The 17,646-nt window shown below is 28.3% G+C and overlaps 1 protein-coding gene across 1 annotated transcript in view; it reads right to left on the bottom strand.

The window, feature by feature from the left end:
• Positions 1 to 17,646, bottom strand: part of dsb (scavenger receptor class B member debris buster) — a 28,835-nt gene that overhangs the window by 3,764 nt on the left and 7,425 nt on the right. The window contains exon 2 of the mRNA XM_018549396.1: positions 714 to 805. Within this exon, the coding sequence (XP_018404898.1) occupies positions 714 to 805 (92 nt within the window). The remainder of the gene's footprint in view (positions 1 to 713; positions 806 to 17,646) is intronic.

Here is a 17,646-nt window from a genome sequence, read left to right on the forward strand (position 1 = left end):
AAAAATTAATTATATAATAATCTCTGAATTAAATTTAAAAGTTATACAAGTAGCACTATTCATATAAGAAAAATTGTAGTAATATATTTGATTCATAATTGGTATGTTGACAATCACTTGCAGACATAAATTATCTGCAGACGACATAACGTGCGTGCGTAATACGGCGTTGGACAATGAAAGACATTCCCGAAGGTATTTACTGTGAATGCAAATGCACTTCGCAAACAGTTGCCGTAAAAAAATGATACATTCATTGCGCTTGAACTTATTTTATCTAAATATGTTTGTTTTATTTATAATAAAACTATATAATTTCAGATAATTAATTGGTTTTAAAAGTAAAACAAAAAGTAATACAGAATACATCAAAATAACTTTATGATTGAACATAATTAAATTAATAAACAATTGTCAAAACAAAATTGCGTTTCAAAAATTCATTGTTAAATTAATTTACACTTCTTCCCTTTCTTCTCTTCTTTTTTAGAATAATAACTATACTTATTGTGATTTGTATAAAACATTCTAAAAACATAAATAAGAGAGCATTTTATATTCGCATTAATGTACTTTTGAAATTTTCTTCTTATCGATAAAAAACTAAGTACTCAATTTTTTAAAACATTGCAATGACTGTATCATGTATTTATCAAATATCGAACGCAAAGATATCGTTTCACGAATGTACTAACTAAAAGTTTCATACTTACTTTCAAGATGAGGTAATCGACCCACGGTATGCTACTGAGCACTATACCGATCACAAGTGCAAGAAGACCTAGACAGATTGCTGCTATCCTGCCTGCAAAAAAAAGTGATAGTAGCGTTAACGGTGCAGGTGTCAAAACGCACGACGTTAAATATGCACGCTCAATGCATGTTTGCGCAAACGATTTTTTTTTATGTATGTCGACACTATAGGCACCCAGTATTTCTCATAGAACAAGCATTGACCTACATTGAAAATTAGTATCGAGTATTGCCAACATTGTATGCGAATAAAACTTATATACGTATATCTAAAGAAAATTATATTGTTAGAGTTTCAAAAAATTATTAGTTTTTAAAAAATTTAAATGAAAACTAATATGTAACTTTCATTTAGTATATTCTTTATTCTTTATGCTGTAAATGTTTATTAACAAAAATTGTTATTTTAATAATGAAGTGTTTATTTAAGGCAAGATATAAAACTAAAAAATTACTTTTATAAAAAAAATTTTAGCAATTTAATTTTATATTAATAAGTGCATAAAAAGAAACTAGAAATAGAACAAAATCGAAACCCCCGTTTACTTTGTAGAATAGCGAGTATAACTTGGAGAATACATTACGAAACATATTTGCCAATAGTTTGAGATTAGAATCAAAAGATCTTAACATCAAGATACTTTTTTGTTTTAATCCGTATTATCTTTAATTATCACATAAAGTAATTAGATTTATTTATATGTATACAATTTGTACATATTTATATACCAAGTTATCTGCATATCTATCAATTTGAAAAATAGTATATTATTGTTTTATAATTTATTTTTAATTTATTTTTTATTACTATAGATCTATATAGAAATGTATAAAAATGTATTTTTGTTAGTGTGCGTAAAATGTGATTTTTTCGATTTTCGAGGGCACTTTTCGCACACTGCAACAAAAAATATTGTTCGGCACATGGGCGTAAATGTTTTTTCCTACGAATGTGCATGCGACCCTCGCCTTCGGCTCGGGACGCAACGCGCACATTCGCAGAAAAAACTTTTACGCCCTTGTATCGAAAAGTACTATTATAACGTATTATTTATAAGAACGCAATGTTATGTAATGTTTTTTTAGAATGTGTTTTTACGTCTTTATTTATATGTATATATAATAATATATTAAGAGTCTGGAAATAATGCTTTACTTAATTGTAACGTCATTAACGTTTTCATTATTTTTTTTATAACGCCGTTACATTGTTATAGCAACAGTAATAAATTCAGTAGTTACTTTTATATTGTTCTATTAATCTCTTATTATCTTTAGAACTATTCAATAGATCGCATTATTTTTAATTGTCTAGAAATATTTTATTATCGAAATTTAAAATAATATCATCAGACATGAAGGAGGGGAAAGGATAATTAAAAACAAAATTAAGTCATGAATTATTAAATTATTAAATAAAATAATTAATTAGCATCTCTCTAAAATAAACATTTTATACTTACGACAAGAATCAATTCTCAACTATTTCATGTATTTCTATATGCCTTTATATAAGAAATAAAAACTTCCCATGGCAACAAACAAATTAGAAATTACAATTAATCAGCATAATATTATGCATATAACATTATTATAAACATTTATGTAATATAATCATTAAAATGTTTATCTTCAGTTTGTGAGAACTTTTTTTTAATAAAGTTCTTAAATTTTCAGACGCAACAAAAACAAAAAAATGTTTATATTAACAATACGCCTTGTCGCATCAAGTTCATTAGGTACTTATTACCACATGTTTAGCAACAACACAGCAGGTAGTCTACGTTAGTAGTAGGCTATTCCCTCCTTTATTCCCTTTTACTCTATACGTATATAACGTAAATTCATAAACTGTAAATTTTCAGTATTGATAGTGAATATTGGAAGGCACTCTTTTAATAAAAATATTAATGTTTAAAAATAATTTCCTAAAGACAAACATATATTAAAAAATACAAATGTAAAGAATTATTGAAGATTTATTATATTAAATGTAAGTTTAATATAAACTAATATAAAGAAAAACTTGCTATAAGACTAGCTTGAAACTTTAAGTTTTAATATTAAATATTAAATAATATAATTTTTAAATTTTATACATATCTTACTATACATTATAATAAAGTAATAAAAAGATGACGAATCATTATTTTCTAATTGTAAATAACAATAATGCTAACGCGTTACTTGTATAAAGTATATAAGTCCTAATCTTGGAATACATACATAATTCAAAGAAATTTGTTATTCTTATTTTAGTGCACTTTTCAGAAAATTGAATAATAATTAAATAATTATTAATGAAATGTTTTGTAATAATGATATCGCTAAATGCGCTTGTTGACCTCAACACTTCTTGAGATAAACTTTTTTACAGCACACTTTATTTCAAAGATCTTCCTAGGAACGTTTTTAGGATGTTGAAACGTTCTTAGGATATCCTTCAAAAATTTTTGCTATATAAGGGTAAACATAACAAAAACTACGACAATTAATTTTTTTCTGAAGTCTGCATTTCGATATGTAGATATCATATATTATACCTATCTTATTTTGCTGAATCAATAACTATAATTATTAGTATTAGACTAAGAGGGTTGGATTATACTGGCCGTAATCTGTTAATTTATACCGTAATCTGTAAAAATTGACCAATTATAATCGATTATTCCCTTCTCATTCGGCTGTGATTGGTCAATTTTTACAGATTACGGCATAAGTTAACAAATTACGGCCAGTATAAATCAACCCTAAATCTTTACAATTTTTACGTACACGTAAATACAAATCACCTATCTTATTTTACTGAATCAATAACTATTATTATAGTATTAGACTAAATCTTTACAATTATTACGTACACGTAAATACAAATCACCTATCTTATTTTACTGAATCAATAACTATTATTAGTATTAGACTAAATCTTTACAATTATTACGTACACGTAAGTACAAATCAATATGTAAAACGAATTGACATCGACCGGTCAATATTTGCATATTTCATTTATAATGAATACTATACAATATTGATATTGCGACATGATATTATACAAAATACTTGTATTAACGCTTTGTCGGATATATTGTATCACCTATGAGATAACTCGAGCGGTTCGTTATATAAATTCTTACGAGATCCAGCATCATTGGGAATTCTTCAATGCGTATATAAGTCGGTCAGCATGCTTTCACTCCCAAATTAAATGTAGGACGCTAATGATGCAATTTGGAAATTGCCATCTAAAGCATCAGCGCAACGCATCACACTGCATTAAAGTGCAATATCATGGTAAAGTCTAATATAATATTTTATTTACGGCAGAAATGTGAGAAATATTTATACACTGTTCGGCTTTTCTTCCAATTAACCTGTGCTGGTAAATAAGTTCTACATGTATATACATCCTTTTCTTCTTTCTTTTCATTCCCTTTCTTTCCCTCTTTTTCTCTTTCTCTCTGTGTCTTACTGCGAATAAAATAAAAATACTCAAACTTTAAAAAACAGTTTTAATATATCGCCTTTTATACTTTTTGTTTTGTTTTGTTCTGTTGAATATGCTTCTTCAAACTTTATTGGTAAAAAAATTTGCCTGATGGCATTCAACGATCTTCAACAACCTTGGGTTACTCAATATCCATTATAATCATTACATCGATTAAATTATTTATTCTGCGAAGGACTGAATCGAAAATTTTAATAAATAGCCTAAAGCAAGATCGTTTTTCATGCTTCTTCCAATCTTCACCTTTTATATTGTCGAAACATTTTACATTGCTGTTAAATAGTTATCCGATAGACATTATTTGACGTTATTTTGATGTCAAAATAACAAATAACATCAATTTATTTGCTGCATTGTTCCTTCTTTAAACATCAATTTGTCATCATCTTTAGTTAAACAGAATTTTTTATTTAGCACAAATAAATATTTTTTTTATTATATTTTATTCGTACATACTTCTCAATCTATTTATTCATGTACATTGTAATTTTGTTGATTCAATGCTCCCTGTCAGTTTGCAGATCTGTTTTCTTTTAATTTATGTTTAAATACTGAGAAAGTCCAATTAAACAAATAGCAACTTATCTCTCCACTTCCATCTCTGTTATTTCTTACAGAGGAAAACATTCACTGTTCATATATACATAACATAATATCCGCATTCTTTCTACAATTATCCACCAATTGGTTCAATATAGAACTAATGAATATTACTAGGTGACGATCATAATTTCTCTATGATTATAGTTTTTAATACAATTTTTGCAAGCAATGATTTAACGGCTTAGTCCTGTAACTTAACATAAATTAAGATTAATTTGCACTTTGCAACTTTTATTGAGAAAGCTTATATCACGCAATAACAATTTAATTGTGAGCATTTAATTTGTGTCATAAGATAAATGTCGTGAATTTTATTTAAATTATTAATTTTCGTAACAAATGCAAGATTACTGCCTTAAAGCAATTTCGCAGGACTAACATATAATTATCAATTTGAGTATCGATTATAAATTCAATATTATAAGAGCTGATTGTACATGCATGTGTATTGTGAGATATCGTCTTAGGATCGCATAGTGTAAATAAATCTTAACACGAAGGTAATGAGCATTGCGATTGAAAGGGTCAACATCGCAAACGCAACGTTTGTTCGGCAATTTATAGTTCGCATACCAAGGAGAGAGTGCAAAATAACTCGCACTGCTCACACAAAGCTATGGTACGTGGTATTTGTTAACCATGAGTGGTATAAATTACCTCGAAATATTGCGTAACACCTGCGATCTCTCCTTTCTCAGATGCCAGCTACTGGCCAGACGTGCTGGTCTGAAGTTCGATTTCTTAATCTGACCTCGAGAAGATGCGTGCTTCAAAAATGCGAATCGATCTCGCTTTGATCGATCCCGCGTATTCTGTAAGCAATCATTTTGAATGGTACTCTACTTATCAATTAATCATTGAATTATTTTACTTCTACTCTTATTTTCGTTCGTAAAATATCAAGATGATTATTATCAAATTTACAATATTAATAATCAAGAAAAACTGTTAAAATAATATTCTAATCAGTTGTACACAAATTAGGAAGAATTCTCTGTTTTAATTTAAAAAATGGATAATTTTTTTTACACTGAATGGTAGAAACATTGCTTTAAAAACGTCGGATTGTCAGAAATGATTTGAATTTTATTATGTGCAATGTAAAAGGAATAAATGATTGATTATAATTGCAATGATGCCTGCGGCTAATTTAAATGTTTTGTTATATGAGATTAATATGCAATTTCTTAAGAAGAAAAATCACAGTGTGACCACAGTTGATCGTCTTTTAATTCTAGTACGCTATTAATATTGATAAGGCAGTATTACCTGCATATAATACGTACATTTTACGTTTGAGGAAATAGATTACTTTCAATTAATTAATATAAGATTTTTTATTTAATTAATTAATATAAGATAAGTAATATAAAATTTTCATACAGTAATTAATACTCTCTTTTAATGACAAAATATTTATCTAAGTCTTAATTAATTAAAAAATTAAAATTATATACACATAATTAATTAACAAAAATAAAAATTAATTTACTTTCGATCTCTATAAACACAAATAACGCAATTCTGAACTTAAATAAGAAAAAAAAGAATAAGCACAGCATGAAAGTTAATCTTAAAATGTTATTAATTTAAAAATTGATATCATTTATCATGCTGTCTATTACGATACTGACCACCGTTGACCTCATAAGGCACAGCTTAGTACTCACTCATTTGTGCATCTTTACGTTTGATAGTGATCTAAGGTTAATCATGGTGGTACGATAAAAGCTATTGAATATCACTTATTGCACTCTAACTACTAGTAATTGTACAAGTGGCTTAACGGCTCATTGTTTCTTTCTTTGCTGAGTAAAGAACTGTTCAATTATACATTTATTACATAACTCGCGGTTAACTTACATCGTAATCCTATGGACTCTTAGTTTTATTGCGAGCTATTACTTTATATGACAGTTTCGCGCGCCGGAAATAATATTATTGATAAACGCGACTTTTTAGAGAAATGTTAAAGATGACTTAAAAGAATCTTTTAAGAACTAAGAACCTAAAAATTTTTAAGAATCGAAAAATAAATCTACATAATACTTAAATATGGTATATAATTTAAATAAAACATTTTTGCCAAGATCTTCCAATTATCCAAAGCATCTCTCTCGTTCAAAAAACATTAAAAGTTGAAGATCTTACTTCATTGAATTTCATTCCATAATTTTATTTTATCAGCAAGTATAATTATGTAGAATACAAAGTGAAATAACTACTTCTGATCAGCGCAGCGAATTAAAATATCTTCGAGAAGAGTGGATACAGAACGTGAATCATTCATGCGAATCATCTATTGATCATTGGTGAATCAACCATTCATCTCGTGCAGGATATAACTACAGCAATGAAACCTATACGATCGTTTCCTTCGGAAACTGAAACCCATGGTTAAAGTTCGAGAACAATTCTCCTATACTAATGTGTTCTGCAAATTGTTTGCTGAGATAAAAAATGCAAGTACAAAAAGGATGGTTTGCTGAAGTATCTATAAAAATTTAGCTAGAGAGAGATATAGATCTGAAAATAATTATATCATTAAAATAATTAGGCAGGATATCAAATTAATCGCTAAAGTATTAAAACTTTTTGCAGCATTGATCATGTTTGAGGTTTCTGCATAATTACTTTGATAATATTACTATTTGATAATGTAATAAAATTATTTACAGATCTATATCTAGCTTTTGTAAATAATTCAGAAAAATCATTCTTTCCATGAGCGCGAGAAAAAAAATTATTAAATCACCATAATTGAAGCTAACTTTTAAATCGTTATATATTTTTTTGACAAACATTTCTTGATGCCCAGTAAATACATTAGGAATTCATGTAACGTTGAAGCAAACTTGTTCCCATGTGACATTTACGAGAGTTAGAGAAAGAAATATCCCAAACCCACCTGGAAGGTATACTGGAAGGATGGCGTGTCTAACGATATACCAGACATCAACGTATTTTAATCGGCTGCGGACCGACGTCCGCGTTCTTATACCTTACGAACAAGCAGGTGCACATTACGTCGCGGATGCGGTAAGGTTGCCATTGCGATTTCAGATCCGCAGCATCCGCCCCGGTGCATGCGTACATGTGTGCGTACGTGCGTACGCATCGTGCAGTTTCTTTCAACATTGCCCGCGTCTACCAGCGTTTAAGTCTTCTCTCATAAGAGCGTAAGAGTGAAAAAATCACCTCCCGACGAAGCAATCACGATTTTGCAATGACTCGCGCTCACTGCACTCGTCGTATTCGAACACCGTAAGATGCAGCTATATGCTAGCGCGAGAAACCGTGCGTCGCATCGCTGCTAGAAAGTTCGCAGTTTGCGGAAAAAGCGGATATCACGCCGCCCGATCGGTCCGATGCGGGAAAGCTTACTACAGTGTGCAAAATGTTTCTAATAAGTCTCTCCTTAACGGCTCAACCCACTGTACGCGATTTTACACTGAAATTTCTATTGATTGCCCATGCGTTACACCAGAGTATCACAAAAATGCTTGTCCATCGTTACAGATCTCTTATTCGATTTTTTCCTATATATTACTCGAAACTTCTGACATTGTAGATAAAGATTACCGAATAAGGATTCCTTGACGGCATTACAAGTGTCTACTATTAGATACTATTGGAGCATAACGTGTGATTCTTGTAAACGTAAAACCAGTAGCCGCAACGTAGCCTACATACCGATCTACCATTATTATGCGCCATGGCTTTCTTCAAGTAGTATCAGATATATTATAGAATGTTGAATTGAAATGAGAGATGAATAAAGTTAATTATATCTCAATAACAGAACTAGTATCACATACACATAAATGATCATCGCGTAAGAATTCTATAAATATTTTCAGATAGCAACATGTGTGTACAAAGGAAGTCACTTTCCAAGTGCGTATTGCGCCAAACATTGGGAATACCGAAACGGAATATTATGTTTCGTTATGATTCAGTAAATTGATAATTTAGTTTCGTTCAATGAAATGATATTGAATCATGTAAGTATAGTAATAAAATGTTTTCTAAAATAAGACTAAAAATTACATAAACAGAAATAAAACTTTACTCCAAAAATAAATTGTCAATATTTATATATAATAAAAAAAATTATTAATATTATGTAAAATTTATTCACATTATATACATTTATTAATTCAAAGTAACACAAAAACAAAATATGTATGTATATTCATATTTGATTTATGTTTTTAGATATATAATATACATATATATAAATTAACAAATCGATTAACTTACAAAGAATGTAAAAATTGTTTACCAATCAATGGTCCCGAAAATTTAATTCGCGTAACTTGCACTTTCCTTTTTAGCAACATTCGCTTATTAAAATTCTCCTATTCGTTGCAAATTTACACGTCTACAAGACCGTGCAAGACTTTCCGGCATAATTTTGCGCAATGAATTATGCTAGGTAATAATTACTGATACTGCAATAAGAAAAAAGAAATAGTCATTGCATGCACGCATTTCACATACACACTTGACATCTAACTCTCCCCGTAATTCTAAATGCGATCGAAAACGATTCCTTTTGCTTGCCTATCATGCATAACGCGAATATCATAGCCTTCGTACCTCAACATTTTGCGATAAAAGGAAGAGAAAGAAAGAATACAAATAGCACTATGTCAAAATAAATTACTTTTAACTCATATTTTATATTTTATGTGTTAGTATAACAGAACAAAAACTCTTTTTTTCTTATAATTAACTGTAATATTTTAAAATATTATTACTTACAAAAGGAATGTTAATTCTTTTTTTATTTTTTTTTTATGCACTATAAACTAGATAAAATTTTAATGCTATTATAATTGAAAATCAGTTATAGACTATATTACTGATTTATGACTGGATAAACATTGTTTAGAATGATTGCTGAACATCTACAGAATTTTAAATAAAGATTGTATAAAAACATATAGAAAGAATTTTTATTTATGCGAGACTTCTCGTATATATACTTCCTATAAGTTTTTTACCCTCCGAGGATGATTTAGTGTAAATCAAAATGTTTGGAATTTTAAATTTGTTAATATTAGTCTTAAGTATTAAAATTTAATTGTATTACGTATATACACCATGCCTAGCTCATTAAGCCATTATCGACATTCATTCAAATTTTTAATTCTCAAAGCCTTGAGACTTTATTTACCGCAGTACATTAATCACTAAGAAAAAATCACTGTAATAAGTAATTCCTTAAAAATAACGTTGTAAAAATGTTTTTTAATTTAAAAACAGGATTTATATTAATAATATATCAACTAATTGTAAGTAAAAGAAGAACTATTTATACACACACGCGCGCGCACACACATAATGTGTAACATCTTGAAATTGTAAACAACTTGTAAAAAAATATTACAACAGCCGGAATCATACCCGGATTCATTAAATTCTGTATACGGGAATTCCTCCCAATTTGACTAAGAGATGTGATATTGAAATATGTTCTTTCTTGATTTATGACTCATTTATAAGTCTGACTAGATAATCAAAAATCTAAATTACAAGACATGTTTTTATAAGTATCTTTTAAAATACAAAGAATGTCCCTGCAGGCGACATACAATAAGTAAAAAAAAAATACTGCTGTGGATTATGCATTCATAAACATGCGAAAGGATGGGTCCAGCGGTCCACTAATGATTTTTAGGACGCTTCCAACAGTTAAAAAAATTGAAAAATAGATATTTATCTATTTTATCCCAGCTACAAAACACTTACAATAAAGAATATTGAAAAAAACTTTTTAAATAAAAAATTTAACTTTCCAATAATTCAATGTGATCTATTGAGGCGGAGGGATGAATAGAAAGCAAAAACGAGTGAAATTAATTAACAAAGTACTCATTATTTTACTCCTCTTAATTTAGTCACTTAATTAAACAATGAAGAAACAAATATGGCAATTCTCAATCATTAAGTAAGGAAATGTTCATCATCAGTTTACAATAGAAGTTACTCTCCAATTGCAGATTATGAATTTAATTAACGACATCGATTATCTACCATATTGCTGAAGATGGTTTGAAAGAAACCGAACCGTTCAAATTTGTATTAATATACATGTAAATTGTTTGAAAATATAATTAAATAAATTTGCACTATAATTACCGCGCTGTATTGATACTCTCATTGCCCATACATCAAATTAATACTATATATATATATATATATATATATTTGAATTTCGACAACTCTATCAAATAATAGTTTGTTTTAAAGAATTTAAGTTACCTTGAATTTCTTAAATAGTGTTAGAATTTTTAAAACAAATTCAATGTAGGTATATAGGGAATGTCACTTTTATTGATTTTATTGATACACGTATATAATTATAAATATTTTTAATAATAAAAACTGTAACTCTCTTATCTAAGCAAATATTCAAACTGTTTGTCTTCTTCTACAATCCAAGTTTCTTTTATCAAATTACTATGACTAACAACTTTTATACCATGTAGATCTAAAGTTGCACAAGCTGTAATTATCCTTTCTCGAAGATCTTGAATTAGCATGACCGGATCTAATCTAGGTAAACTAGAACATTCCTAATTGAAAAATAATACAAAAGTAGAACACACTAAGATTTAAAAATAGGACAAAAAATAGTCACATTTTAGGTTAAATTTCAATACATATGTATAAGTTAAATTGTAAAAAATAAAACGTAAATAAATAATATATTTTTATTTAAAAGTTAAAAAAAACATTGAAAAATTCTAAGAACAATAAAAATATCTATTTAGTGAAAAAACGAAATTATAAATATACATGTAATATGTATAATAGTAACACCTATAATAATATTAAATTTTTAATGTTTAAATATTTTATCACAGATACACAGTAATTATCTAGTAATTATTATGTATTATTATCATGTGTAATGGGCTTAATTATGATGTAATAAAATAAGATTCACGGATGCTCAGTAGAAGAGTGAATTTGGACTAAATTTGATTAGTTGTTTCCAGTATGCTCTCGTCATTGTGCGCAACGTTTTATCTTATATTATTACATCATGGGCGTAATAATTTCCGGTCCTTTCGCTTTCTCTCTCAAAATGAGTATCAAGAACGTACATCTTGGACACGCTGAAAATCTGACTGGACATTCTCAGACGCTTTAAAAAGAGTCCGCAAAAAAAATTATTAATCAATAATAAATAAGTATAAATTGTAAAAAAAAAGTATAATTTTTCAATTTTGTTATTGAAGTGTAAATTAAAAAAATTTAAAAGATAAATATTCATTTTTTATTTTTTTAATTATCAAAAACATTTCCAAAGTCGAACTATTGTACTAAATATTCTATATAAGTATATAAATGATAGCATAATGACACAAAAATTATATAGTGATATAAAGTTGTATTTATAAATTATTGACTAATACAAAATTAATATAATTCAGCAATTATTGTATTTATCTTTAATCTAAAGAACTCACAAGTTATATGTATTAACACGGCAAGACTTCACCAATAGTTAATTACAACGCTATCGAATGGAAATATTATTTTTCGACCAAACAGTCACTATAGTTTGATATATTATACTTCTTTGAATTCTTCGCTAATGAGATTAGTCACTCAAGAAATAAATAAAAATTAATTAATGTTATTCTCCGTGTGTATAAGATAGACTAAATATGTAGATACATTCACCCAAATATCACGTCTGTAAATTTATGGATCCTCTTCAATTTATGGATCCGGTGATTCTGCACCTATATTTAGTTAATTAAATGAATGCACCGATTGTGGAATCGAAAATGCCTGAATTGATAATTAACATGCCACTTTATATAATAGCATTAATGGAATCTAAAATGTAAATGAACTCAATTTTGTTTTATCATACATATGTATGATAAATATGCACGCACAATGCAAACAATTTCGTTATATTATTGACAAAAAAGCAAGTTTAAAAATAATAAAAATTGACAAAAAAATATATTTATAAATATATTTATGGTTTATCGACGTCGCATAGTAATACATAAATGATCTGAAATTTAATATGTATTATTCAAAAAGTGATTGACATGTATGATTTGAAAAATTTAGAATATAAATCATTTGACATCAAAAACTACATAAATTATTCAGTATTCCAAGAACTTTGATATTGCAGTTGTGCATCTGCGATAATTCAAAGAACATGTTAACGTAAAGATCCAGAAAAACAAAGGATATTAATAACAAAAACATAAAATCAATTTTTTGCATGAATATAGCGTTTTGTACTTTCTTGGTATTTGTTTGTTCTTTATGACTCTTTTAGAAGCGGTATTTTAATGTGAGAAAATACATTTGTATAAATATACGATAAGAAGAAAAAGGAGACAACCGAATAAGCGAATAGAATTTCGTTCGATATAAAGATAAAATAAAATTGTATTCTGTAAGAGACACAGTTGAATTGTAAAACCTTTCACATTTTTCTCTAATGATATCTCAACTAGGATTACAGGCCCCGACCTTCGTTTTAATCCGCTCAAAAATATCATATGTGACCTTTTTTTTTTTGAAGCCTCCTTAATCATTAGAATGTCCAATATACTGAACTAATGCTCTATAACATCCGGTCCAGTTTCACCTGTTATGTATCAATTACATAGTCACGCAAGTTCCATATAAAATACAATATCCTTAGAATGTTATATGAATATTAAAAAGGGTAAATAATATTTATCCAATATATTTAAAATACTGTGTATATTTATAGGATCATATATTTCTGCAAAATCTCTTTAAAATCCGTGTAGGAGGCACACAATTTTCAAATTTATTTAAAGAATAGATAAGATCGTAAAAAATGCATTTTTGTAAATTTATTTTTACTAAGAAGACAAAATAAAAATACATTGTATATTATATGATTTATTTAGATTACTTTTATATCCTTAATTCAATTAAACGATTATATACGTATTATCGAAAATGACAGAAAAGAGTCCTACCGACGATATCATTTTCTACATGCGTCGTTGTCTCGAGAAGACACTTGATCATTGTCGATAACAAAAGAAAAAAAAACGTTGACAAGTGTCATGAGACAGCAATCATAGCTTTAATTACTTGATTACTTGTCTTATCACAACTATCGGCTTCTTCTCAGAAACGTCCCTGTTTTTATCAGTTGTTATTCACTAGTGACTATGCTAACGAACTCTTTTTGTCGATACGAGGAAGCAACCAAGTAAGCAGTTCTAGGATCGAGTATACGACATATTTTTTTGTCTTATACAGGCCAAGGAAACTAATCCCATTTAAATTGATTTGCTATAAATTATGATCTTCTTTCTAATTAATATTTGTCTTATGATATCTCGATTCACTGTAATCATAATATCAGTCACATATGTATGCCCCGAGATATCTTTTTCTTTTTCTTTCTTTCTTTTCTTTCATCAATTTTAAAAATAATTAATTATTTGTACTGTACCAGGGAGCTTTCCAATAAGAGCAACACTGTGCAACACAATAATCATTTTATATTTACTTAACATTGGTGAACAACAAGGCTGTAATGATTAACTGCGTGTTTTACCATATATTGTGTCATCTGTGTCTCTTATTGGAAAGCTTTCAAAGTATACGTATAAATCAATAAAAAGTAATTCGCATCAAAGTGAAATCTCTAAAAATTGTTATATATGTATATTAATTTGTAGGTATTTCGTATATTTCTTGTAAAAAAAAATAAGAATATGTCATATTACTGCCTACTATGTATCAGTTTTGAGGCCTATTGTGCCTGCGTTTCACTTAACGCTTGCAACGCTCACGAGCGTAGAATGAGCGTTAATTATTACAAAATATCAAACAATATTATAAAATTTGCTATGTCGTCTGATAAGAAATATTTTCTAGTATATATTCATGTTTCTAAAGTTTTATTTGCATTTTGTTTAGAAATTTGATCCAATAACAAAGTGATACAACAGTATTGGCAACCTTCTTCTATTACATACCAGAAATTACTTTCATCTTACGGAATAATTATTTATCTCTCTTTTAATTCTCTAAGATAGTAAATTCCTTTATATCATAATTGTTTATCTTATATCTTTGTAAATTATATTCTTTATAAGTATATTATATTCAGGTACAGATCTTATTTCAAGATTCCAGATTTAAGCTTTCTGGAATCTTAGACTTTAAGGTTTTTGAAATCAAGTTTCTTTGGAATCTCGGTAGCTCTATATAAAGCTTTATATTTTATTATTAATCTGACTGCTTATATAATCTGACTGCGTTTAATTTGAATTTAAAAAACTTCGAATTCTCTGAATTGCTCGAATAAGGGGAATATTCCATGTTGACAACGGAAATTTTCGTATTGGCCTCGTCTTTACGTAGTCAACATTATTAATAATGCGCACTAAAAAATTGTATGATGCAATACCCATTCATTTTAAGTAACTCTTTTATTTATTATCTCATAATCTTCTGATTGCTTAATGATTACGTTATACATAACACGTCATGAAGATGCGAGGACATTCATGGTGGTGATTCGGAAAGTATGCGTGTCAAGAGAGTGGGCCAGCATCTACTGGTAATGGACCACGAACAAGGTCAGTTTCACTATATTTGTACAATCCTTGAGCTTTAAAACTAATCATCATTCATTATATACACATAATATCCAATACTATTTTAGATATCTATCATATCTAAATTTCTCTAATTTTCCTTTATATAAGTTATGTCTTACATGAATGCTCAATCATGTTATTATAGAATCAAGCAATTTTCTTATGACATAAAAGTTAGAAAAAGACAAGATTATGAGGTATGTAAGCTTTAAGAATCAGGTAAATATTATACTAATCGTATATGTGCCACATTATTTTATAATACAATTCTTTTTAACGTCCTCCTTCTCAGTTTCTTTATTCCTATAATCTTATAGTCTTAAATGATTCTAGTCTCGAGTAGTTCTCATTTTTTACTTTAAATAACACGAAGAAGAACAAATTTATTGATCTATTAAGTTTGATCAAGATTAAAATAAAATATTCGGCAATCGTTTTTTTCTGTCTGGCATGCAGATTCGCTTCTGCAAAACGACTGGAGCCGGCCCTGGCCGTGGGTGAAAGTGATCTTAAAATCGACGAAATGACCAGTCCCTTCGCGTCGTGTCCAGCAATGTGTGTCCACACCAGTTATACTTCATGAATAATATTTGCCCCATCGTTTTGCAATGACCGCGTACAAAACACGATGATATGTCGCTCGAGCAACTACGATTTTGTAACCCTGACTACATTCCAAGGAGAGGAATTGTCTCAATCAAATTAAACCACACATTGTAAAGCCACACACATTACAAATCTTTTTATAATGTACTACTGAAAATATAACACACGTTCCTTCCGACGTACAATCTTATAGATCTGTTGTTATTCTAGTATAGTAGAAGGTCTAAAGCTTTTAAGGTCAAAGTAATCTGCAATCTAGGTGCTAAAAAGTAAAATATGAAGTTGCTAAGTATGCCTCGTTGGTGTTTAACGTGTTAAATCCGTTGATTTGACTGCCATGGACTCGACAAAGAACGAAATTATGTTCTACAGAATATTTGATACAAAAACGACGGTTTGTGCAATCATACAATTACGCAAATCAATTTCTCTGTTTGCAATTTCTGGCTAGTTTCTGCAGTTTCTTATAGCATGACACTTAGATTTCTTAACCTGGCCTAAACATTTTTCGCAAGATATAAGTCATTCAACGTCATGGTCAACTATCACCATCCAACGTCATAAACGCCTACTTCAATGCATAAAACCTTCCCGTTCAAATCGTCCTTGCCTTATTTAGTATAGTTGACATAAATTTCTTGTGCGAGTTAAATATTACAATGTCATTCTTTTTTAAAATATTTATATTTTTAATTAATAATTTATTTAATAACAATATTTTAATTATTAAATATTATTTAATAAATATTTTATATTTTTTAAGATCTTGATTTTTTTGAAAATTACATGACTTTTTTATTACTATAACTTTCTATCTTTTGATAGATCAAGAGATTTTTTTCATTATATCAACTCAGATATAGTACAGAGAGTTCAAAAAGAATTCAGTTGTTATGTGTCATCAATTTACAATTCATTTTTCAGACACAAAAAGAATTCTTTTTCCGAACAATTCTAAACAGAATTCTTTTTGCATCTGAAATAAACTTAGAATTAATGTCATACTAAAATTTTTTTGTACTATCTGAGAATAATTCGTGCAATTTTCGAGATACTCTTCCTTTTAAATCATTTATCCTTGAAATAATAAACAAACATGAATTGCAAATTCATTTCACTTATCGGAATATTGTCGTCAAACTCATCAAGCAGAAATGATGGAATTCTATTTGCTTGCGCGGGAATTTCCCTTGCATCATTATGCGAAATAAATATAAGGACGTGAGATTATTTGTTGCTAATCATTTATTATAGGTCTTGTGAATTAGCACAAAGATATAAATATTAATATTTCAATTAATTCCCAGTTTTCTATGATTCTATAAAGTTTCAATTGTATATGATCGTACTAGAATTTGATTTATATGACCTTGAGAATTTGAATCTTGCATAATCTCATATATATGTAAATTATTCTTTAAATCATGAATATGTTGATTATATGCCACTTTGTCTTAAACGTCATAAAAATGAATACAGTCTAACATTTTATGGAAAAATACATACAATAATATAAATATATATATATAATAT

Source organism: Cyphomyrmex costatus, unplaced genomic scaffold, assembly GCF_001594065.2.
Source record: "Cyphomyrmex costatus isolate MS0001 unplaced genomic scaffold, Ccosl1.0 scaffold815, whole genome shotgun sequence".
NCBI lineage: Eukaryota > Metazoa > Arthropoda > Insecta > Hymenoptera > Formicidae > Cyphomyrmex > Cyphomyrmex costatus.